Source organism: Bufo gargarizans, chromosome 10, assembly GCF_014858855.1.
Source record: "Bufo gargarizans isolate SCDJY-AF-19 chromosome 10, ASM1485885v1, whole genome shotgun sequence".
Taxonomy (NCBI): Eukaryota; Metazoa; Chordata; class Amphibia; order Anura; family Bufonidae; genus Bufo; species Bufo gargarizans.
This window is the reverse complement of record NC_058089.1, coordinates 81015268-81040750: the sequence shown is the minus strand read 5'-3', so window position 1 is coordinate 81040750 and position 25483 is coordinate 81015268. Positions and strand designations below refer to the sequence as shown.

Sequence of the window (25483 nt, the reverse complement as noted above, 5' to 3'; positions counted from 1 at the left end):
TCAGAACTCTATAGAAATAAATGGAGCATGCTGGGAGTCGTAGTTTCACCACAGCTGGAGTGCCAAGGTTAGCCATCACTGCACTAGGCTGAATGTAGTATTAACCTAATATGAACAGAGCCTAACATGTCCAGAGATTTTTGCAAAGCTTATACTTCCCATGTCAGGAGAAGAATTGAATTCTCAATGCTCTTGCACACAAATGCTGCAGGTTTTGCTCTGTGAAAACAACCCTTTATATTTACCCAAATTAATTCAAGGCAGATTTTTATCAAAACCATGGTCCTCTTTTTTATTGGTACTAAAAGATTAAGGTACATAATAATTTACAAGTTCTTCTGCCTCTCAAAAATTACGTTCCCATGGGTGGGCACTCGTTTCCATTGTTACAAAACATTTTGCCATCTTGAGAACCTGTCAAGAAATGGGATAAGATAAGATCTATTCCGATGGACAGTGTGAAACACGTTTAATATCTCTAAACAAATATATTTTACTGATGTACCTGCTGTCAGATCCTCCACCATCTCTTCAGTGCTCACATATGGAGAGACAATTCCCATTGCCTTCCGGATGCCAAGAACACTAACAATGTCCCCTGGATGCACCTGCTGGGCCAATTCCTTCAGGTTCTCATTAACCTTTTCCGCTGCAAGCAAAAACGAAGTGTGAGAACATTTTCACCGATTATTTCAAAACTGCTTTCCAAGTTTACCCGTCTATGGTCCAGGTGCTCTGTGTGCTGGCCTTTCTTTACTCAGGATTGCTTCATAGGAAACACTGTTGAAGGCTTAGGCTGCTGCCACTCAGTCAGGTTTTTGACAGTTCTTGAAGCCTCAATACTAACTCTCTCTCTCTCATGATCCACTCCTGATTTTGGCTTAAAAAGTGCATAAAAAAAGCTGAATGCATGGCAGCACATACATGAAGCTAGCACTGGTTATTATTAAGCCATTGGCGTGGATGTCCAGTGGTTTAACCCCTTGAATACCAGAGTTTTTTTGTTTGTTTTTTGTGTGTGTTTTTTTCTTCTTCCTGGAGCCATAACTTTTATTTTTCTGTTCAGACAGCTGTATGAGAGCTTGTTTTTTTGGCAGACAAGTGGTACTTTCCATGCAATACTGGAAACAAGAAAAAATATTGCCATATTCTGACCCTCAACCTTTTTAATCGTTATATCTATGGATCTATGTAGGGACTCTTTTTGCGGGATGATCTGTAGTTTGTATTGATACCATTTTGGAGTGTGTGGGAATTTTTGATCACATCTTATATAATTTTTTGGGGTGAATCGCCCATTTTGATGTTTTTTTTCCCAGTACGCCATTTGCCATATGGGATAAATATTTTTTAATATATTTTGATAGTTCAGGCATTTTGGGATGCGGTGATGATCATGATCTTTGGGGTTTTTTTATTTATTTTTATTCTGGGGAAAGAGGGGGGGATAAAAATTCGTATAATATTTTTTTTTTCACTTTTTTTTGCACCCCCACTTTGCAAAAAGTGTTTTATTGAGACACAGTGCTGGATTTCTCTTATCAGTTCAATAGAACTACAGTCTAAGGCCAGTTTCACACTTCAGTTATTTGGACAGTTATTTCCATCATGTATTGTGAGCCAAAAACAGGGGTGGGTCAAAAACACAGAACAAGTGCAGATCTTTCCCTCATCTCTGTGGAGGCTTCACTACTGGTTTTGACTCACAATAACCGATAGAAATAACTGATCAAATAACGGAAGTGTGAACTTGGCCTAAGCGTCATTTGCAGTTATCCTATGGAGGCCTGCCACCTGCAGGCTTCAATAAGAATTGCAGCTCTAATACGCAGGTTTTTTTTGGAGACACAGCACATCAGAGAGAAGGACTGGCTCCCCCGATCACCGCATGGGGCAGCTGGTCCTAACCCAGAAGCACGCGTTTCCAGTTTTGCGGCATCTAGATGTCATTGTCATGCTTGACCGTGGCATCAAAAGGGTTAAATGTATGCACCGGCATCACTGTCTGTCAGACATTAGTCCTGGGCCTCTGCAAATTTAAAACCCCTACTTCCACCGTACATGTACGGCGGTGGTACTCAAGGGGTTAAAATGTCTAGTTGATGTTTACTTGCAGGTCTGCACATGCTCTAGTTCCCATGTCCGTCCCCAGTGTAAGTGAATGGAGTCCACTGATGGATGGATAGTGGCCAATCCCTTTAAAGCGGGGTTTCCACCTTCAGGTTTTTTGATACCCCTAGTTTCACTGGGATTACGGTTCAGCAGACGTGTCCAGGAAGGAGTTAACTACATTATAAATCATTATGAGGCTGCAAATTCACTCCTGATGAGCAATGTCCATAACTGGAAATACTGCAGTGAACACACTCATCTGAAACTACTCTAAGGCCTCTTTCACACGAACGTAAGGGCTCTGTGCCCGTGCTGCGGACCGCATGAACCGGCACCGACTGTGGGCCAGCCGCATGCGGATCGCAGACCCATTCACTTGAATGTGGTCCGCGATCAGTCCGTTCCGCAAAAAGATATAACTTGTTCTATCTTTTTGAGGAATGGAAGCACGGAACAGACCACCACAGAAGCACTCTGTAGTGCTTCCGTGGGGCTCAGTTCCACATCTCCGGATTTGCGGACCCATTCAAGTGAATAGGTCCGCATCTGTGATGTGGAATGCACACGGCTGGTAACCTGTGTATTGCGGAACCGCCGTATGCGTCCCACAGCACGGGCACAGAGTCCTTACGTTTGTGTGAAAGAGGCCTAAGACAGGAATGGATTAAAGGGAACCTGTCACATTGAACATGGTGTCTGAGCTGCATGCAGCATGTTATAGAGCAGGAGGAGCTGAGCAGAGTGATATATAGTTTGGTGGGGAAAAAAACTCAGTGTAAAGTGTCATTTATACATTTCAATTCCTGCTCATTCTGGGCTGTGAAGTCCAGGAGGCGGTCCTATCAGTGATTGACAGCGATCTCTGTATACACAGTCATAGAGGGACGGCTGTCAATCACTGATAGGACCGCCTCCTGGACTTCACAGCCCAGAATAAGCAGGAATTGAAAAGAATGAAATGCACGTTCTACTGAATCTTTTCCCATAAAAGCATTCTCACTTCTTCTACTTATACTAGCGATTTGCCCCTATAGCATGTGATGGTAATACCCCTTTAAAGCAAAATAGATGTGAAATTTCAAAATTGCACTTTTTTTGCAGGTTTCCATCGTAATCAATTTTTTCCTGCAACACAACAACAAAACGAACCTCAATATTTAGGGTACTTTCACACTAGCGTTATTCTTTTTCGGTATTAAGTTCCGTCCTAAGGGTTTAATACCGGAAAAGAACTGATCAGTTTTATCCCCATGCATTCTGAATGGAGAGCAATCCGTTCAGGATGCATCAGGATGTCTTCAGTTCAGTGTTTTTGCCTTTTCAGGACAGAGATCATACAGCAGCATCTCTGTCCAAAATTCCGGAACACTTGCCGGAATCAGCATGTTTTCCCCATTGAAATGCATTAATGCCGAATCCGGCCCCCACATGCTCAGACCACAAAAAATGTGGGGAAAAAAAAAAATATGCTGAATCCGTTTTTCCAGATGACACCGGAGAGACGGATCCAGCATTTCAATGCATTTGTCAGATGGATCAGGATTCTGATCTGTCTGACAAATGCCATCAGTTTGCATACGTTTTGACGGATCCGGCAGGCAGTTCCAGCGATGGAACTGCCTGCCGTAATCCTCTGCCGCAAGTGTGAAAGTACCCTTATTACCCTGATTCTGCAGTTTACAGAAAAGCCCCATATGTGGTCGTATACTGCTGTATGGAGGACGTGTACCTGTACAGACTGGCTATCCAGTCAGTGCTGCCTTTGTCCGTCTGTGCAGGGCCACACCCCCAACTGGTTCCCTTTTCTCTGTACCTCTATTGACAGCTAATAGCAATTCATTCATAACTTCTAGTAGAAATAACATAAAGCCATTAGAATAGATGCTCTAGAATTGCTATTAAATGGGGAATGCATGGAGCTATTAAAACAGGAATGTCAGGAGCGGTGACAGCTCCTCTTTAAACATGCAATCATTAGATTGCCTATACCATAGACTGCAATGGTTTACCTCTGCAGTCTATGGTAAAATTACTATGCTACTATTGAGCACTGCCTAAGCACTGTACTATGGAAGGTCTGGGAGTGTTCACGTGGTTCCCAGATGCCATAGCAACCAAACGGTTCCCACTATCTTGTCATGGAGGGACTGTTTAGTAGCTGGAAGCAGTCCACTCCCAGTAAATGATCACTCCAATGCCATGGCATCTGAGGGGTTAACTGTCTGATTGGAGTTACCTCCGATCACAGACACTACTGGTAGGAGTCTTATGTGCAAACCAGTAGGCACCTGCCAGCTATGATACCCACACAGCATCTGAGCAGGCAACATCTGTACAGGCCCCACATGTATAACTGACATCAGGAAGGGCCACAAAATCAACTCATCCCCTATTCAGAGGATAAGAGATAAGCATCTAATCAGTGGGGGACATAGCAGATCCCCCGCCAATCAGATGCTTATCCCCAAACCTGTGGATCAAGAGAACAGAAGTCCCATGCGGCTGCATGAAAGGAGCCACAGGTCGAATATGCGTACTACAGCTCCAGTCAGCCTCTATGGGACTTTCAGTGATGGCGGAGTACAGTGATCTTATAGACAGCAGTCCCCCAACGAATGGAGTGGCAGTGTGCAACATACTGGATCTACAACTCCATTTATAAGAGAGCAACATGGGACAGCCATTTTGGTGATCAGTGGGGGTCCCAGCAGTTGGATCCCCAGGGATCAGATGCTTATGCCCTCATCCTGAGCATAGGTGATGCAGCCAGCGTGTTCTCTTCTAAAGCATCACTGCCGTTTCAGATAACTTCTCAGAATAAAATGTCACAGAGGCTGAAAATCTGTCTCCACTGTCTCTCTAAAGACTGATATACCAGTGAGTGACCAGTGCAGGAGGGAGAAGGATCTGATAAGTGAATAGACATATTTCTCTGTAGTAAGATATATTACAAAGTATATTTTTATTTTTTAACATTTTGGCGATTTTTTTTTTAATTTGCCATGTCACCATCTACGGTATGTATAGTACATGTACATCATTGACTGGTTAGGAATGTATGGAGCAGGCTCATGCGCTGAGCCCCCTCCCTACCTAGCCAGTGCAGGCTGTTTTACACAGTTGACGCCCACCTGCAAAGGCTTGGATTGGAGATAACACAATCCCGGTTATTTAACCCCTCAGATATCATAACCAATAGTGACTGTGGCATTTGAGTGATTCGAATTAAGTAGTGCTGTGAATAGTACAAGGCTCATCTGCCAGTCTTATACAGCCCTTGAGATTAGAAAATAAAAAAAGATTAGAAAAAAAAAATGACTATTTGGCATAAAATGTATATATGAGACACTATCATGTAGAGAAAGTTAATAAAAGTCCCTTACTAATGTATTGTGACTGTCCATATTGCTTCCTTTGTTGGCTTGATTCATTTTGACATCACATTATACACTGCTTGTTTCCATGGTTACGACCACCCTGCAATCTATCAGCGGTGGTCGTGCTTGCACATTATAGGAAAAAGTGGCAGCCTCTCTGGTGGCCGGGAGTGTGGGAGCACACATAGGCTGGTGCTTTCTTTGTATAGTGCGCAAGCACGGCCACCGCTGATGGATTGCAGGGTGGTTGTAACCATGGAAACAAACAGGGTATAAAGTGCCTGGTATGAACCTTATCTACATAATAAATGCTACTTGCTGAAGGAACACAACCCCTTTAAGTCTTTTCAGAACATATTCTGATTGCAATTCAATCTTAAAAGTGAAGTGCGGCTTACCGATCTGGAGTTCCTTGGCTGATGGCGCCATTAGACAGACCATGTTAGGAGGAGGCTTTGTGCTCAGACGATCATTCTGCGCCTCTTGCAGCTCCCGTAACAAAACCGTGGTTTCATCCAGTTTCTTCTGGAACCTCTCTGTTTCTGCAAATATATTTCACCAACAGAAAATACATTTAGTCCGTTGCAATGTCCATGGTTCAAGAGAAGTAGTGAAGCCAGCATATTTACTGTCATTCATAAAAGGTCACGCTAGGTCAAGGTATCTTCAGCGAACCTATTGTAATGAAATACATTGTCCTGTGCAATCTGCAGCACTGCTACATCTCCTCATGCATCAGGGGATGTTACCCAAACGCCAATTTTACATTTTTTTAACACAGATTCCATATGAATTGGTGGCAGATCAGAATTTAAAAGACAATAACATATTCCATCCTATCCAGTATTAGGGGGCATTCACATGACTGCATGTATTTCGCGATTCGCAAAAATCTTATCCAGAAAATACAGATGATGTCAGTGTGAAGTCCGAGTTGCATCTATTTTTGACTGACTTCAATGGGTCCATAGTCTGCACTCGTTGCCAAGAATAGGACATGTTCTATCGTTTGTGGAACGGACATGCGGATGCCGATAGCACACAGATGTCCTTTCTGCATATGATAGAATATGTCCTATACTTAGCGGCAAATGGGTCTGCAAAAAACGGATGTAACACGGACAGAAAATACACACGGTTGTGTAAACCTGTGGAAATGTTAGAAGTACCATACAGTGGCTGACAACTGTATGCAAGGGATAAATCTAACCCCCAGTAGAGAGAGTACTAACGGCATGGCTGTGCACAACACACACCTGGTTAACCAATATTAGAAGATTTGTGTTTTTTCTAGAAAGTTCTGTGCCCACCCTACTGTGGTCTCCAAGGGTTTAAATACCCAGTGCACGTCATGGTGAGCAAACTCTAAAGATTTCCGTTACCCACCATCTTGGATATTAGCTCGAACAATGAGAGCTCGGCAAGATCTGATCAGGAGCACAGTGACGTTTATTTACTCTGTGTGCCTACCATCTCATTCATTTGCTGCTTATTAGCTGTAATGCTTACATAGTGCTTTTTCATATTATTCACTTAGGGTACTTTCACACTTGCGGTTTTCTTTTCCGGCATAGAGTTCCGTCACAGGGGCTCTATACTGGAAAAGAACTGATCAGGAATATCCCCATGCATTCTGAATGGAGAGTAATCCGTTCAGGATGCATCAGGATGTCTTCAGTTCAGTCATTTTGACTGATCAGGCAAAAGAGAAAACCGCAGCATGCTACGGTTTTATCTCCGGCGAAAGAAACTGAAGACTTGCCTAAATGCCGGATCCGGCCTGCGCAGACCGGTAAAAATGTGAAAAAAAGATACAAGACGGATCCGTAGGTCAGCATGAAAAGCGGAGAGACGGATCCGTCCTTGCAATGCATTTGTGAGACAGATCCGCATCCGGATCCGTCTCACAAATGCTTTCAGTCAGCGGCAGATCGGCAGATCCAGCGGGCAGTTCCGACGACGAAACTGCCCGCCGGATCACACTGCCGCAAGTGTGAAAGTAGCCTTAGTAATTGTGTGTGCCTTAGTAAATGTCATGCTCTTCCAGAGGTGTTTGTAAGATTATTGGGCAGTTTCTCTGCCTACAAGATATTATCACAGATGCTTGGTTTACTTTTGCAGTTCTCAAAACTGAATTTGACTCCGCAGAGATCACATGCCTCTTCACAGCAAAAATGTTATAACCTGAACAGAGTTGAGAAAAAGACTTTACTCCTAACTTCTACAAACCTATGAATGCAGAATCAAACTAATATGAAAAGTTGTTATTCTAAAAATCTTCATCTTCAATCTTCATGGACGCAGTCGTGTGCACGAGGCCGAAAACAGCAATACAGACTCATAGGGACTCTGTGTGGTGGATGGTAACATAGTAGAGTACAGCTGCACTCAGGGTGGTACAAGCAATTTCTCTTGGGAGAATATCTGCAATTATTGTTTTCATACAGAATCCATAAGAAAAAGCCGTGATGTGAAATCAGAGACAAACACATCTCTTGTACAGTATTACTGGATGCATGTCAGGTTTTCCCTCTAAGGGGTGCGCTCACCAAGGTCCCAAGGTTGGTTCCCCTTAATTTTATCCTTTATATGTGTTTTACATGTTGGTTGTGACCCTTTATGTGCTGGATGCATGTGGCATTTAATTAAGTCCGGTGGTGTGCATATGCTATCCATGCACTGCATCCATTTACACTTATGATGCGGCTGGCATGCTAACACCTGTACCATTACTCAAGCCCACGTTTCCCTCTGGCCTGTGGATGAGACGCATCCATCTCGATTTAGCCATTTAAGCTTACTCAGGCTAGCAGGTGACGTGTGCGTAGGGGATATATCCACTTTGTGTAACCGAGGTGGGGCGCTGATCCGCAGTGCCGCCACATTACTGCTGTTATTCATTACATTTACTATTGTCTACCTTTTTTGTCCTTTATGTGACTAATTAATAAAATATTTTGTGATTTATGTACATGTGTGTTCTTGTTTATCGGATCTATTGAGTTGGTGCTCACATATGATTTTCTCATTGTTATTGAGAAGTATTTCGGTTATAAGGTTTTCCCTGTGTAATAGCCTGGCGACTGATGTACGCCACATTAACAGCTATGTGCTATGCAATACCTGGAAAGACCTCACTGTACAGTATTACTGGATGCATAATATCAGTTTTCCCTCTGTAACAGCCTGTAAAAGACCTCACTGTACAGTATTATCTTCACTGATTGGATATAAAAAGATCAGCAGATCAGTTGTCAGACTAGGCTGTCCTTTTTTTGAGCAGCATATTGCAGGGCTCTTCCTTTAGCCAAAACAGCACAAAAATACTGTTCTGGTTGGATAACCCCAAAGAATACAGCGGACTCATGGTTATAAGTCTGCCATATTCATGTGGTGCTAATTGAAGTAAATCGGTCCATGTGAGGCCCCACTCCCTCCCGCGAAACCTCACCTATTGTTCTTGTTACTTTCTATAAGTGAGAAGAGTAAAACAATAAAATGCTGCAAATTATTACACAAATATGACAACACTGGAACAAAAACACTTCCAGCGCGATTTACCTTCATTATCAAAGGTCTCATCAAATATACCGAGACCAAACACAGACTTTAAACTTGCAAACTGTTCAGAGCTGTTAGTGCTGTCTGGATTCACTGATGGTTCACTTGTAGCTGCCTAAAAAAAAAAAAAAACCTATGAAAGAAGAGAACTACTGTAGAAAGGAACATACAACGTCAACACCCAGAGGACAGCAAAAGTAAAACCACTTACTGTATTCTGTTCACGTTCTGTTCTGGAGTACTGTCCATCACTGAACGCATCAAGAAGACAGTCCGCCATTCCATAAGGGTGGCATTTTGAATTCTCCAAGAAATCTTCTATGCTGAAAAAAACATTTTTAATAATTAGTAACATACACATTTTTATCTTGCAATTGTGATTTTAATAGTTATGGAAACTTAAAGGGGTTCTGCACTTTCAATTAACTGATGATCTATCCTCTGGATAGATCATCAGCTTCTGATCGGCGGGGGTCCGACACCCGGGACCCCCGCCGATCAGCTGTTTGAGAAGACAGCGGCGATGCAGCAGCGCCGCGGCCTTCTCACTGTTTACCGCCGGGCCGCCCGCCCACTGACGTCACGACTTGTATCGACTAGAGTGGGCGCGGCTAAGCTCTGTTCACTGTTCAACAGTGAGAAGGCCGCGGCGCTGCTGGAGCGCCGCTGCCTTCTCAAACAGCTGATCGGCGGGGGTCCCGGGTGTCGGACCCCGGCCGATCAGAAGCTGATGATCTATCCAGAGGATAGATCATCAGTTAATTGAAAGTGCAGAACCCCTTTAAGCACTATTTTTTTATTGTTCATTTGCACCCTACATGCATCTTCCTACCATTGTAGAGTCTGTGCAATTCCTGCACATAGCTGTCTATGCTGCTTCTGACAGTTGCTACTGTGCACAATGCTCCTGGCTCTTTCTCCTCTCAGCAGCATAGTGTTCAAGATACTTTTTCACTGATCAACTGATGAGACACATCTGCAAGTGTTTAAAGTAGTAGCAGCAGCAAGAAAAGGGGCACTATACAGAGCAGGCCAAATAAGGGCTCATCCACATGAACGTCTGTGGCCCATGGCTGTATTGTAGCAAGCAAACAGCGGGTCCGGAAAATACGGGCACCGGCTGTGTACGCTCCATATTACGGACGTGGACCTATTTCACGAGAGGGCCCGCCATCTACAAGATACAGAGCAGAAGCCCATGGAACCGCTATGGAGCGCTTCCGTGGGATTTCGGTCCGTGCCTACACACAGCACAAAAAAAAAATATATATAGGGTGGCCCACAAATAAGTAGCTTGCCTCCAGCGATAGTATGACAAGATTATGCAAGTGGATTTTTATTTTTTTATTACCCACAAGTCACAAAAGATGCTGAACTTGGTCCCCGTTCAGATCTCTACATCTTTGGGCACGTCGGATTACGTTGACCGATACCGCTTGATGCTGAGTGATGCTGCAGAAGAAAAATGTCTTGCTTTTTCCAACAAGATGGGGAAATGTGCCGCACCTCACTGGTATGAGTTCATGAACTGTTTACGGAGGAGAGAACTGGGAGCAAAGGGCTATGGCCACCACGTTCCCCAGACTTATCTGAATGCGAAATTTAAAACAGAAAGTGTCCGCTAACAATCCACATCCCCTGGATGAAGTCGAGGAGAACATCACAAACTATATCTGCAGCATCACTGCTGAAGAGCAGCAAGCGGTATCTGCCAACATAATCCGACGTGCCCAAAGATGCAGCGATGTGAACGGTGATCACTTTCAGCATCTCTTGTGACTTGTGGGTAATAAACAAAAAATAAAACACACAGTGCCACTTGCTCGTTCATCTTGTCATACTATCGCTGGAGGCGGGCTACTTTTCATTGGCCACCCTGTAGAACATGTTCTATTTTTTTGCGGTGTGGACTGAATCTTGCAGATCGCAGACCAATTCAAGTGAATGGGTCCACATCCACAAACGGCGGGCACACGCCCGGTACCCGTGCATTGCAGATTGCTATTGGCGGTCCACATCACGGGCCACACACGCTACTGCGCATGAGCCCTAAGAGTGTGGATAGAAAGGAGAGGAGCCACGACAGAGTCTTCATGACCTGTCAGGAGGAATCACACTGGGCCTGTGTGAAGGCAGAGTGGGAGAGTCTGTAAGGGAAGTGGAACAACAAACAGGCATCTTAAGTGTCTGCGTCACCATGGGAAAACAGACGGGCTGTGTTAGAAGGGTAAACTGTGCTCATACGTGACAGCTAGTGACATCCTCGACACACAAAACATACATCAATATTCTAATCCTGAGAGAGGCACCCCACATGAGAAAAGTCAAAATGTGTAACAGCGTCTGAAAATGAATGAAGCAATAAATATTGCAGCCTGAAACTTAGAGCTAATTTTTTTAACTTAAGAGAAATGTGTCACCAAAAACATCATCAGCCAGTTAAAACCAGGTAGTAATATCTCCTTTTTCGAATCAGTTTTTATTTTCTCATTGCAGATGTATTTATTCTATTTCCTGAACATGATTATGGGGGCGGCCATCTTGCCTGAGCTGTTTATAACAGCATTTAGAAAGCATTAAGAAAATGGCTTTACTGCAGCCCCATGGTCCATAGACACAATGGTCAGGAGGGGACCTCATTGACTTCTATGGAAGAGTTTTCTAGGCTTTGTGACCTGTGCAGAGGTCATTGTACAAGGAAGGAATAGATAAGCTTAGACCAGTGATGCCCAACCTACGGCCCTGTGTCATGCGGCCCGTGCGACTCCCTGGAAAAAATCTAAGATGGACCAATACACCTTAGACTTTTCCCCCACATTCATCAGCGCAGTGAGCGCTGTGAATGGCACAGGCAGCGCAGCGATGCTGCCTGAAATAACCAATAGCAAAGCTCCTCACAGCAAGGAGCTTTGTTTTTGGTTGGTATAGGCGCCCGCCAGAGTGATACAGGTCCTGCAGCAGGGGAAGCCGGCGGGAGCTGAAAGGAGGGGGGTCCGGCTCCAGGGGTGGCTGTTGTAAGGAAAGCGGGGCGCACTGCCCGATGGCCTTGGGAAACATGACAGGGTCGCTGGAGAGGTAAGGAGCGTGGACTGATGTGACTGGTCCCCGGCGACCCTGCTCCCCCCTCCTATTGTCACCCCACTAGTGACCCTGCTCCCCCCTCCTCCTGTCACCCCACTAGTGACCCTGTTCCCCCCCCTCCTCCTGTCACCCCACTAGTGACCCTGCTCCCCCCTCCTCCTGTCACCCCACTAGTGACCCTGCTCCCCCCCTCCTCCTGTCACCCCACTAGTGACCATGCTCCCCCCCTCCTCCTGTCACCCCACTAGTGACCCTGCTCCCCCCCTCCTCCTGTCACACCACTAGTGACCCTGCTCCCCCCCTCCTCCTGTCACCCCACAGGGAAGAAACTGAACAGACTCCACTGACTATGATGGGATCCGGTCAGCTTCTGTTCAGGATCCTGTCTTTTTACCGGACACAAAAGTGCTGCATACAAGGCTTTTTTGTCTAGTCTTTCCACAGAATCTGCAACAGAGGCTCCAAACGCAGCCTCCAACGCAGATTTGAAGGTCTACTTATTATGTATTTTAGTAATGCTCACATGTGCCCCCTCAGTGTTTGCATTTCTTTCTGGCAAAGCTACCTGGTTCTGGCCTGCAAAATTTATATCATGTCTAGTGCGGCCCTCAGATGAAAAATGGTTGGGCACCACTGGCTTACCGTGTTTCCCCGAAAATAAGACATCCCCCGAAAATAAGACCTACCTCTAGTTTTGCCTATCGCTGTAATATAAGGCATCCCCCCGAAAATAAGGCCTCCCCGATAATAAAGCATCCCCCGAAAATAAGGCCTCCACGATTATAAAGCATCGGCCGAACATACCGTAATGCCTCTCCGATTATAAAGCATCCGCCGAACATAATGACTCCCCGATTATAAAGCATCGGCCGGACATAATGCCTCCCCGATTATAAAGCAAGCCATCCCAGAATGTAAGGAGCTCACTGATTGGCCGCAGCCAGGACAAGCTGCCGCCTTCTTCCGCCCGCTGCTCGCTCTGCCCTGATGGAGTCTCACAACTTGGCTGGCACGGACACACAGGGGACGGGGTGACAGGTAGGGGGGGGGGGGGGAATATCTGATGGAAGGTGGGGGATGTCTGGTGAAGATGGGGGAGGGAGACTAAAAACGGTAATTAAAATGACACAGGGTGATCAGGCTGCGGAGGGGGATCATTTAAAATGACAGGGTGTTCAGAGGGGGGGAAATCAAAATGACAGGGGTATCAGGGTGGGGAGGGGGATCATTTAAAATGACACAGGGGGATCAGAGGGGGGAATCAAAATGACACAGGAGGATCAGAAGGGGGTACTAAAATGCTATAGTAACCCCCCCCCCCTCTGATTCTCCTGTACCATTTTGATTCCCCGTGTCATTTTAAGTGATCCCCCTCCCCTACCCTGATTTCCTTTTTTTTGTTCAACAATAAATGTGTACTGTATTTTTCTTCATGGAAAAATAAGACATCCCCTGAAAATAAGACCTAGCGAATCTTTGAGAGCAAATATTAATATAAGACACTGTCTTATTTTCGGGGAAACAGGGTAGACAATCACCTATTGTGAATGGTGGATACTGATGTATATGTACACAGAGGCGATGTCATTACAGGCAGGATTAGAGGATTAGAACAACAGATAAGCAGTGACCACTATATAGTAATCTGTACAGACCAAGAAGTGGCGCCGATTATTAGGCATAGGGACCAGTGTGAAATCAGGCTGTGGGCTTTTCCAGTCTGGATGTGCGCAGTTGTTTTACAGTTGAGCTGTGAAGAAGTAAATGCAGCTGAGCAGGAAAGGAAGTGCACACATCCAGTCAGGACCTGAGTGGAAGAGCTCGCAGCCTGAGCAAGTGCAGCAGAGACAGCGTTGCAGGGGACAGATAAGTATTAAAAAACAAATCTTTTCATTTTTTGTTCATAACGCCTGGAGAACTCCTTTAATGTGCCTTTATCTTTACATTTTTTTACCACCTGATAGGATCAGCAATTCTAAATTCCTTTAATCTACCTCTGTATATCTATATATATACTGTACCTGAAAGTGCCCTGAAGATTGGGATCTTCTCCATATGTCGTGTATATAAGGTCAGAGTCATCCTTACTGATGTTTGCAAACGTTGAGTCATAGGAAGGAGCGTAGGAGGTAAATGGTCCGTAGTTCAAGTATAAAACTAAAGATTAATCACAAAAAACAGAATTATCTACTAGCTGTGCATGAAGGTGAAATATAATCATGTCAACTTTTGAAAGCAAGGTGCTGTGAATTGTACCTTATGGCTTACATGTAACTAATGCGCCTACAAAACCCAAACCTCCTGAGGTTCTTCTGAGCAGGACTTGGATGACCGTAGCATTGTCTGGTGAGCCAAGTCTGCTTCAGAAAACCATGGCAAGTGGTTAAAATGGGCACATGACTAAAATTTGAAAGTGTAGCTGGTCAGGAAGGAGGCCACCCAACATAAATTCATGGCTCCTTTAAGGAGCAGTAAGACATAGAAAATAAAAAATAAAAACAAAAAAATGTGTCATTCTTTCCTTTGATCCCATGTTGTCACATACTGGATTTAAAACTGACAAATACTGCACATAATACACCTCTAGCTGTCCGAGGAGATCAGCCCCAATTACAGTGCAAAAGTATAGAGAAAAAAAAAACATGTACAACATAAAATCTCCCAGCGGTCTTTTCTGATCACCACTATAAAAAAAAAATATTTATATGGTTGTGGTATTGCTAGCTCTAATCTAATTACCCTAAGGGTCCATTCACACGTCCGTTTTTTCTTTCCTGATCTGTTTCGTTTTTTGCGGAACAGATCAGGACCAGATCTGGACCCATTCATTTTCAATGGGTCCTGGAAAAAAATCGGACAGCACAATGTGTGCTGTCCGTTTCCGTTGTTCCGTTCCGCATTTTGCGGAATCCGTTCCTGGAAACACAAATATTTTTTTTTCTTTTTCAATTTTTTTTCAAAGAAATCCAAAGAACTTTATTTGATTATTGAAATGTATACATGTTTCCGTTTTTTGCGGATCCGCAAAAAACGGATGACATACGGAAACATTTTCAGGAACAACGGATCCGCAAAAAACGGACCGAAATTCGGATTATAGAAAAATACTGACGTGTGAATGTAGCCTAAACTGGACAACATTAACTATTACATCTGCAATCTCCAATCCTTTATTCACTTCCACAGCCCATGATAATATTTACAACCTGCTCTTGGTTTTAGACTTATGTGGACGTGTCCCTCCAAGTAACACATGCTAGATGTGAGTTGTGTGTCGAGGATGCTGCAGTCTTCACTAGGTCTCGTGTATCAGCTTAATTGCTGGACTGAGGTTACTTTCACATTAGCGTTTTGAATTCCGCTATTGAGATCAGTCATAGGATCTCAATAGCGGAAGAAAACTCTTCAGTTTTGTCTCCATTCATTGTCAAAGGTGACAAACCTAACCTGAAAGATACGGAAAGTACCAGAATGCATTCCATTCCGTTTGGTTGCGTCCCTATCGCAGACAGAAAAACGCTGCAAGCAATGTTTTTCTGTCCGTGATGTGGTGCGGAGCAAGACAGATCCGTCCTGACACACAATGTAAGTCAATGGGGACGTTTTCTCAGACACAATAGAAAACAGATCCGTTCCCCATTGACTTTCATTGGTGTTCATGATGGATCCGTCTTGGCTATAGAAGACATAATACAACCGGATCCGTTCATGACGGATGCATACGGTTGATTATTGTAACGAAAGCCTTTTTGCAGATCCATGACAGATCCTAAAAAAACAATAGTGTGAAAGTAGCCTGAGAATCCCTTCTACAGCCCATGAGGGATCTCCTCTCAATTATACTGACCGACACTGATGCTGAGGAGTGCGATTATCCTCCTCCTCCTGAAGAATATGCTGTGGGTGCTCTGCTTTCTCTCTACACTTGTACACATACATATGTGGATTCTACCTCCTCCTTTAAACTGCTTTGTATGTGCTTTCCCTCTCATCTACAATTTGTAGGAGCTGCTCTCCTCTCCACACTCTGATCTGCCATATACAACCTCCACTTCCTTCTAGCTGCTATCTCTAAAACTAAGAGAAGGGAGAGGGAGGAGCAGGATGCCAACGTTCTGACGGATTTATGTCAGATTCAGCAACTAGGTAAAGAACTTACATTCTGCAGAAGAAAAACGGTAGGACATTCTTAGTAAAGACAAAGTAGAAATCTGCCTATTTTTGCATTTAGAACACAAATGAACAATAAAAAAAAATATATAAAAAATTCAGTGCAAATTTGTCCCTAGCCTTTAAGTGTAGACAATAGGGTTGTTGCAGGTATCGAAATTTCGATACCCAATCGATACTTTTGTCCCGGTATCGATACGATACCGGGATTTCCGTTTTTTTTCGATACTGGGCTGCGCTTCTGCGCAGTCTAGTATCTCTGAACATGAGCGCGCTGCTATCGGCGCGCTCATGTTCTCAGCAGCACGGGGAGAAGGAAGCTGTCCTCCCTCCCCCCTGTGCTGCTGCCGCTGCCACCAATGAGAAGAGAGGGGGGGGGGAGGAGGGGCGGGCGCACTGCGCCACCAATGAGGAGAGAGGGGCGGAGGAGGGGCGGGCGCACTGAGCCACCAATGATAGGACTATTCCCATTTCCCACACAGAGCGGCGCCCAGCGATGTCTCAGCACTCACCATTAGTCCTGGGCGCCGGTCCTTTCGCCTGCAGTGCCCCATTACTGTCTCCTCTCCTGCTCCACATGCTGCTGATTACTATCGGAGCGATGGGAGGAGACATCAGCTTCACTAGTGGGCGTTCCTTCTCCCTGCGCTGCGATTGGACAGCGCTACAGCCAGGAAGAAGGAACGCCCACTAGTGAAGCTGATGTCTCCTCCCATCGCTCCGATAGTAATCAGCAGCATGTGGAGCAGGAGAGGAGACAGTAATGGAGCACTGCGGGCGAACGGAGCAGCGCCCAGGACTAATCGTGAGTGCTGAGACATCACTGGGCGCCGCTCTGTGTGGCCTGATAGTGAAAGTCAGTCTTTAACACAATACAGGAGGCGGGTGCCGGCAGCAGAATCGCATTGCCGGCACCCTGCCGCTGACAGGGAGCTGCGATCAGAGGCAGTTAACCCCTCAGGTGCGGCACCTAAGGGGTTAACTGCTGATCTGCCAGTACCAGCCTCCTGTATAAAGGGGTAATTTATCATTGGTGGTGCAGTGTGCCCCCCCCCCCCCTCAACCCCCCCATCCCATTAAAATCATTGGTGGCACAGTGCGCCAGCCCCTCTCAACCCCCCCAGTATTAAAATCATTGGTGGCAGTGGCCACAGGGACCTCTCCTCTCCCCCTCATTGGTGGTGCAGTGGCAGCTTCTGATCGGAGCCCCAGCTGTGTAAGCCTGGGGCTCCGATCAGTTACCATGGCAGCCAGGACGCTACAGAAGCCCTGGTTGCCATGGTAACATCCCTGATGCTGTGTGCACAAGGCACAGAGCAGCAGGGACAGTGTGAAGTCCTATTCACCCTGATAGAGCTGAATAGGACAAGGGATGAAAGATCCCAGGTTCTAGTCCCTAAGGCTACTTTCACACTTGCGTTCAGAGCGGATCCGTCTGAGACGGATCCGCTCATATAATGCAGACGGTGGATCCGTTCAGAACGGATCCGTCTGCATTATATTGTAAAAAAAATTCTAACTTTTACATTGAAAGTCAATGGGGGACGGATCCGTTTGAAGATTGAGCCATATTGTGTCATCTTCAAACGGATCCGTCCCCATTGACTTCCATTGTAAGTCTGGACGGATCCGCACGGCCAGGCGGACACCCGAACGCTGCAAGCAGCGTTCAGGTGTCCGCCGGCTGAGCGGAGCGGAGGCTGAACGCCGCCAGACTGATGCATTCTGAGCGGATCCGCATCCACTCAGAATGCATTAGGGCTGGACGGATCCGTTCGGGCCGCTTGTGAGCCCCTTCAAACGGAACTCACAAGCGGAGCCCCGAACGCAAGTGTGAAAGTAGCCTAAGGGGGGAAATAGTTATTAAATAAAAAGTGTAAAAAAAAAAAGTAAAAAAAACCCCCACCAAAATATGAAGTATAAATCACCCCCTTTTCCCAATTTCACATATATAAAAATATATAAATAATAAACATATTACATATCGCCACGTCAGAAAAGTCCAAACTATTAAAATATTTAAAAAAATCTAGGTGGTGAACGCCGGAACAGAAAAAAATAAATAAAAACTGCGCGATTCGCCATTTTAAAAATGCGGAATGCACGTGGCTTTTTTGGTTTATTTTTTTTCGCGTGGTATCGAATGGTATCGAGTATCGCAATACTTTTTCATGGTATCGAAACCGAATCAAAAATTTGGTATCGCAACAACTCTAGTAGACAATAAGGAGCATTAACCCCAAAGTCTATTTTACAGTAAAGCTATACGAGTATCAGAACAAAATAAAAATCAATTTTGACTTCTCAGACTGCTATGAGTAGACTTCAATTTGACATCTTTCCTTTCTCCAATTAATATATTTGGCCAAAACTACATCTCCTGAAAGACCACATCACATTTCTGGTAACTTCAAGTCTGAACAGTCAGAAGAAAGGTCACAAAAATTTAGCTAAATTGGTGAATTTGAAAAGACTGGTGTAAGCACACAGATAAATGTGGGGCTTTTTTTCCTAAGACTTGGGTAGAATTTACCAGTAAAAAAATGGAAAAGCTATTACTACAATATAAGGTGTGCAACTAAGGGCAACGCAGGTAACATATAGCAAGTTAGGAGTTCTAGGTCTTCTTTGAGTTTTGACTTGTCACCTGGAGTGACTTTGTTGCGTTTGTCTTCCTTGAATCCTTGCAACGAATTCACTCCTGACTGCAGCCGACCAGCTGTTGACCCGAGGATAGCAGAGCCGTGACCGGATTCTACAAAAAAATAAAGTCTTGAATATAGATTTCACACTATATTTTATATATATATATATATATATACATACACACACACACACAATATCTTATATGACAATTTAAAGGTATCATGAACGGAGATCTCAATTACTCTCATTATCGGCCTGGAATGAGCAATGCCTTTAACCCTTTCATAGGGGTTGTTGGTGCTTACTAATTTTACAACTTTGCTGATCAAGCCAACTCTCACAGTTTTCTGTTGGCCCTCCAGACAGGCCATCAATATCAGATCAGTGTGGGTCCGACATCTGCGATGTTTTCAGCACCCTCGGGCACCGCTGTGTAGTGGCTGTGTTGGTATACTGCAGCATCATTTGATATGAGGGCCGAGCTACGATACTCCGGCACGGCCACTAAACAATGGCTGGAGTCTTCTGCTTCCGTGCTTTATCACTGGGGATCCCGGTTGTCAGACCCCCACTGATCTGATATTAATGGCCTATCTGAGGACTAGTCATCAATAGCCCCTTTGACTATTCGAGTATATTGCACTTGTTCTATTAGAATAGAGCATGACAGTGGAGGATTATTTTAATCCACTGATCAATTTAAACACATCCGATAATTCAGATGGAACATTAGCGGCTACTTTCCAGTTATTTGGCCATAGAGCGCATGTACCTAATGCAGTCTCTACAGGATTCAGCAGGGCTAGTGTTGTAGTCCCGTCTGCTTTCCTTCTCTCAAACTCCAACTGTAAAAGAATCAGACACATTAGACAGCTTTAGTTTTAGTCAGCATTAGGGCTCATTCATGTGACTATATCCATTTTGTGGTCCGTAAAACACGGATTCTGGCAGTGCGCGTTCTGCATTTTGCGCAACGCAACGGTCAGCACTATGATATAAATGCTTATTTTTGTCTGCAATTGCAGACAAGAATAGGACGCGTTCTATATTTTTTGTGGGGCCACAGAACGGAAGTACGGATGCTGCTCCATTGAAAAGAATGGGTCCGCATCCGAACCGCAAAATTGTGGAAAGGATGCAGACACAAATATACCGTGAGCTGTACAAGCGTTTATACAGGAGTTTTAAAAAAAAAAAAAAATCTCATTGTCGAACATGAAAGGAATCTTGTGGATTCGGTTTTACAAGTTTACACCTAGTGTTGAAATTCCTTCTAAGGATGGAGTCCACTAGTAAAGTTTATAAGATGGAGTACACCCTCCGTGCTACAGCCATTCTAACATGTCAGTAACATGTCCATTGGACTGTCTGCCACCAGGTCTCCTCTTCACTATGCCCCCTGCTATAGGTCTACAGACAAATGTGTAAAGAGAACAGAATAAGGAAAATAATCATAGGCATCTTTTACAATAATCAATTCTCAATATTATACTATATGCACGTGTGTGAGCAACGGATGCGGACAGCACATGGTATGCAGTCTGCATCTTTTGCAGCCCCTTTAAAGTGAATGGGTCCGCACCCGAGCCACAAAAAATGCGGCTCGGATGCGGACCACTACAACGGTCGTGTGCATGAGGCCCAAGATCCATGTATTAGATGATGCACATGTACAGTTCTACGAATAGTCTATTCTACTCCTTACCTGACTAGATAACATCCTTTTTGATAATTTGCCCAAAGAGTCCTTAATGATTTGGTCAATCTGCTCCTGCTCCTTCTCCGAGTTTCCATTGTCCTCCTGCAGTTCTTTATCTTTTCTATAAATGGAGTGAAATAAAGCCGGTTAATAGAAAACAGCAGCACATTTCCTACCAGATTTTCTGATCTTGTGTTTTTCCCATTTCCTTTCCAATGTCACCATAAGGGATCATGCACACGAACGTATTTTCTTTCCGTGTCCGTTCCTGCGGACCCTATGCGGAATCATTCACTTCCATGGGTCAGCAAAAAGAACGGAAGTTACATTCAGTTTCCATATGTCCGTATTTCTGTTCCGCAAAAAAATAGAACGTCCTATTATTGTCCACATTACGGACAAGGATGGGACTGTCCTATTAGGGGCAGGCTGTTCCGTTCCGCAAAATACGGAATGACATTGCATGCTTTTATTTAGTCTATGATCTACATGTACACCCAAATTCTTCTCTACAAGTGACTCTCCCAGTATCACTCCCCCCAGGACATATTAACAATATTAAAAGTGGTCACACATGTGCGATATCTGCCCGTTAAAGGGGTTGTCCCATCTTACCGTTTCCATAGCGAGATGGGACTAAGCACTAATCTCAGGTGGCTAGTGCTATGTTGCTTCTATAACTCGGGAGTTACAGAAGCAATGTAACTTGGGACAAATGGGCCATTTTATAGTATATGGATTATACAGCGATTGTGTCACCATAAAGACCTTTAATGACTCCTTTTTGGTAGAATAATTGCAACCAAACACTTTCTACAATGTCAGATTCTCTCACATCAACGTTGGCAAATTTTAGGCCACTTCTCAAAACAGACCTGTTTCCTCTGTTGTTCCTACCATTTCCAGCATCAATGGGTTGTGTCTCTACACAGTTTAGCTTAGTTTGTCTAAAATAACATTTTGTGGTTGTCCTCTGATCTGTCCTGACTGTACAATTAGGATCATATATTCCAGCTGAACCACAAGTTGTATCTACAATAGGTGGCCATAGCATGTAGTGCTAAATTTCTCTATAGCAGCTGTTTTAGGAGAAATGTGGTGCCCAATTGCCGTGTGTTAGAGAACCCAAATGTGGCTGATGGTCATGCTGGAATCCATTTGCAAAGAGGTTGTGATATTGCAAACAGAAGGTATGACAACATTTTATGTTGCCATCTGTCATACATACCTTTTGACGTCTTTGGAAGGACTTCTCAAAGCCTTTATATCACTGGTGTCCATTGATTCCTCAGTTTTCGCTTCCATTACCTCCGCATTACCCTGCAAGTCTCCCTTGTCTTTTCCGCTGCCCTGAAGGTCTGCCATGAACTCTATGCTCTGCTTCAGACTCTGTATTCTTTCCTGCTTGAGCCATGGCAGATAGTGTTAAATTTACTATTTTCTGTGGTTCTCCCGTTATATAAGCTTTATCACTATTCAAGCTTATTACTCTCCCCTTTAAAAGGGTTTTCCGAGATTTTAATACTAATGACCTATTCTCGGTATAAGTAACCAGTATCTGATCGGTGGGGGTCCGGACACCCAATCCCCTGCTTATCAGCTGCTTGAGAAGGCACCACCACTCCTGGGAGCACAGCAGCCTTCTCACAGCTTTCCCTAGACCAGTGATGTCATTTTTAACTGTCACATGGCCTAGGCGCAGCTCAGCCCCAGAAGTGAATAGGCACAACGGCTATACAATGTACTGCGCGGTACTTGGTAAGCTGTGAGGAGGGAGCACTGCTCAAAGGAGTGCTGGTGCCTTCTGAAACAGCTGATAGTCACAGGTCCTGGGTGTAGGACGCCCACGATCAGATACTGAGGACCTATCTAGAGGATTTATTCCAAAACTTTGTTAATATGCGCTCCGTACAATCTTACCCTGTATTGGCTCCACTGACGCAACTGTTATCGCCACCAGTAACGAGAGACTGATTTAGTCTTGTCCCTGGCCCGTTACAATTAGTTTCTGTGCATACATTAATGTTTCAAATTCTGAATCCAAACTCGGGTTCATTAATGAGCCACAAACCCGAGTTTGGATTCGGAATTTGAGACATTAATGTATGCACAGAAACTAACTAACCGGCCAAGGACGAGACTAAAGAAGTCTCTCGTTACTGGTGGCGATTAAAAGATTGTAAGACAATGTATTGGCTCCGCTGAGGCATATGAATGAAGTTTTGGAACAAATCTGGTTCGGACAGAACAGTCTAAACCCGCTTCACTCAACCCTAGTCATCAGTATAACGATCACGGTTTTTAATAAGAGTAAATACATTTCTTACCTGACTAAGGATTTTCATTCCTGAGTTCAGTAATTTTTTGGCAGCCTTGTAGTAAATGGTTCCAGGCTTGTTGTAAATCATGGCATTGTGGCATATGAGCTTGAAATTTTCCTATGAAGAGAATGCATGTCATTATGAAGAGTGCTGCACTGAGTGGTGGCAATAACCACTTTTAGGGTCCATTCACACGTCCGTAGAATGTGTCCGCACCCGTTCCGCAATTATCCGGAACAGGTGCGGACCCATTCATTCTCTATGGGGCAGGCATGGATGCGGACAGCACACTGCTATCCGCATCCGCATTTCCGGAGCGCGGCACCGAACTTGTTGCGAACAAGAATAGGCAGTTCTATAGGGGTGCCGGCCCGGTGTATTGTGGATCCCTTAGAGTACAGTTTAAAGGGCTGAAGTGAAATAAAAAACATGGCTGCTTCCTACAGGACTACTCGTCAGTGAGCTCTGCCTTATTCAAGTGAATGGAGCCAAACTGCAATACGAGACACAGCTACTGGGAGGACACAACCATCAGACAGGCAGCAGACTAGCATCTATTGTTACAGCAAATCATCTTTTAAGGAAAAGAACGAAGACTGATAAAGCCTAAGTCTGTATAGAATTAATAAAATATTACTATCTTTCTTAGAAATCAGGGCCAAAAACAAGAGAATGTATAGAAATTTCACCCATTTTAACCCTTGCCCATCGCAGCTTTAACATTTAAACTTTTCCCTCAATAGCTGTAATAATCCCTTAAAGCGGTTGCGTCACAAAAAATATCCTACATTTCTTAAACCAGCACCTGGATCTGAATACTTCTGCAATTGCAAGGAATTAAAAATGTAGTGTAGCCACCGAGTTATGCAATAAAAATTATCTGTATAGCGCCACATGCTGTTTGTTCTTTCTCTTATTATATGTCAAACGCGCTCAGTTTAAATCTTCAACTGCCATCTGCTCTGTTAGACGCTGGGGCAGTTACAGGGAGAGGGCTGCAGCAGAGAGCACACACCCCCTGAGCTGCCAATTCCACTAAGGTTTTTTGGGTTTTGTTATTATTGCTTTCACTGTGCGCTGAAAATCACACGGTGCCCTTATTCTGCTGGTCAGTATGATTATAGCAATACGAAATATGTATACAGTAGTTTATTACGTTTCCCTTTTTTTTAAAAAAATTTTTTTTATATAATCTGAAAAAATATAATAAATAAATCTATCCCCATTTTAAACTTTTTCTATTTCCGAATACAGAGCTGTATGAGGGCTTGTTGAGGGCGAACTGTAGTTTTTTTTTTGTACCATTTGGGGGTACTTACGACTCACTTTTTGGAGGAGAAAAGGTGTGAATTGTGCATTTTTATTGTTTCTCCAATTGGGGGCTCACTGTGCAGGAAAATATTTTAATAGTTCAGTAGTTCAGACATTTTTTAATGCAGCGATACCCGTTATGTTTTTTTTATATGTAAAATTGGGAAAAGAGAGAGCGATTTGAATTTTTCTAAACTTTTTTTTTAGTCCCCTTAGGGGACTTGAACATGCAATTTTCTGATTGCTTGCCCCAGAATGCGATAGGCAGCTTATGAAAATCCCATAGATTCTGTCTAGCCATGACAGGTGCCAGAACATTCATAAGGCCCCAGGCTGTCATGGCAACTGATTGGAGGCCCGCAATTTTGGCGCAGGGGCTCAGATCAAAGGACAGAGTGAGCCCCCACAATTTGTCAACAGTGAACGTTGCATATGTGAAGTCAAATAACCCTTCACGTCAATCACGTAAATGTATGTAATTATGTGTTAAGAGCTTAAAGCTTGTTCTTGTGGGTTTTACTTGCTGATGAAACATGTAATGTTCCATATAATGCACTGTGAAACAAAAAAAAAAAAAAAGTTTGTACACAAGCAGTACCAAGGAAACAAACCCAAGTCAGATCACAAAACTTGGAAAGATGGAGCTTCTGCTAAAAAGACACAAGTTCACCCACGGCACTGGCTCAGGCATCTTGCATCCTTGACATGAAGTTGAGAAGCTTCTAGTTGAGTCTAGAAGCCAACAGACCGACCTCTGGCATTCTCCGCCTGGCACATAGTTCATCGAAGATGCCAGGATGGAAGGACAGCTCTCCTGGGTCTATCTGCTTCCAGATGAGAAAATCCACTATCCAACTGTTCACTCCGGGAAAGCGGCTTGTGAACAAGGTCAGAACATGAACCCACGTCCACTCTACAGTCCTGGAAAGGTGGTCCCCACCTAGATGATTCACATATGCAAAGGCAATTGCATTATCTCACTGGGATGCCCCCAAAAGGGGGTGTCCAGCAAAGACTTCCTGAACTTCCAAGATGTTGATCTAGAGATTTGTGACCACATAGCCTGAACTGTTCAGGAGTGGAAAACACCATCCCAACTGTGAAGATTTGTGTCAAATGTGGTCACTGTCCAGTGGAAAGGAAGGAAATAATTTTCCTGCAGGCTGGATGGGGAGAACCACCACTTGAGGGTTGAGTGCACACTC

General features: G+C 44.2%; 1 protein-coding gene across 1 annotated transcript; it reads right to left on the bottom strand.

Annotated features, from left to right (window-relative positions):
* Positions 1–254: 254 nt before the first annotated feature.
* Positions 255–23092, bottom strand: BRD7 (bromodomain containing 7). Its single transcript, XM_044270241.1, has 11 exons — positions 22974–23092; positions 21875–22047; positions 20653–20767; positions 19720–19792; positions 18949–19056; positions 14153–14288; positions 9262–9373; positions 9051–9165; positions 5888–6031; positions 506–649; positions 255–414 (listed from the first exon to the last, which is right to left on the bottom strand). The coding sequence occupies exons 1-11, from the start codon at positions 23052–23054 to the stop codon at positions 353–355; spliced, it is 1263 nt and encodes a 420-aa protein (XP_044126176.1). The 5' UTR covers positions 23055–23092; the 3' UTR covers positions 255–352.
* Positions 23093–25483: the final 2391 nt, after the last annotated feature.

Excerpts from the sequence above, each read along its gene's own strand:
- BRD7 (XM_044270241.1), bottom strand. The coding sequence starts at position 23,054 with ATGATTTACAACAAGCCTGGAACCATTTACTACAAGGCTGCCAAAAAA. Across the intron at positions 6,032-9,050 it reads TGAGACCTTTGATAATGAAG|AAACAGAGAGGTTCCAGAAG; the intron begins GTAAATCGCGCT and ends ATATATTTGCAG. Across the intron at positions 415-505 it reads GGTGGAGGATCTGACAGCAG|GTTCTCAAGATGGCAAAATG; the intron begins GTACATCAGTAA and ends ATTTCTTGACAG.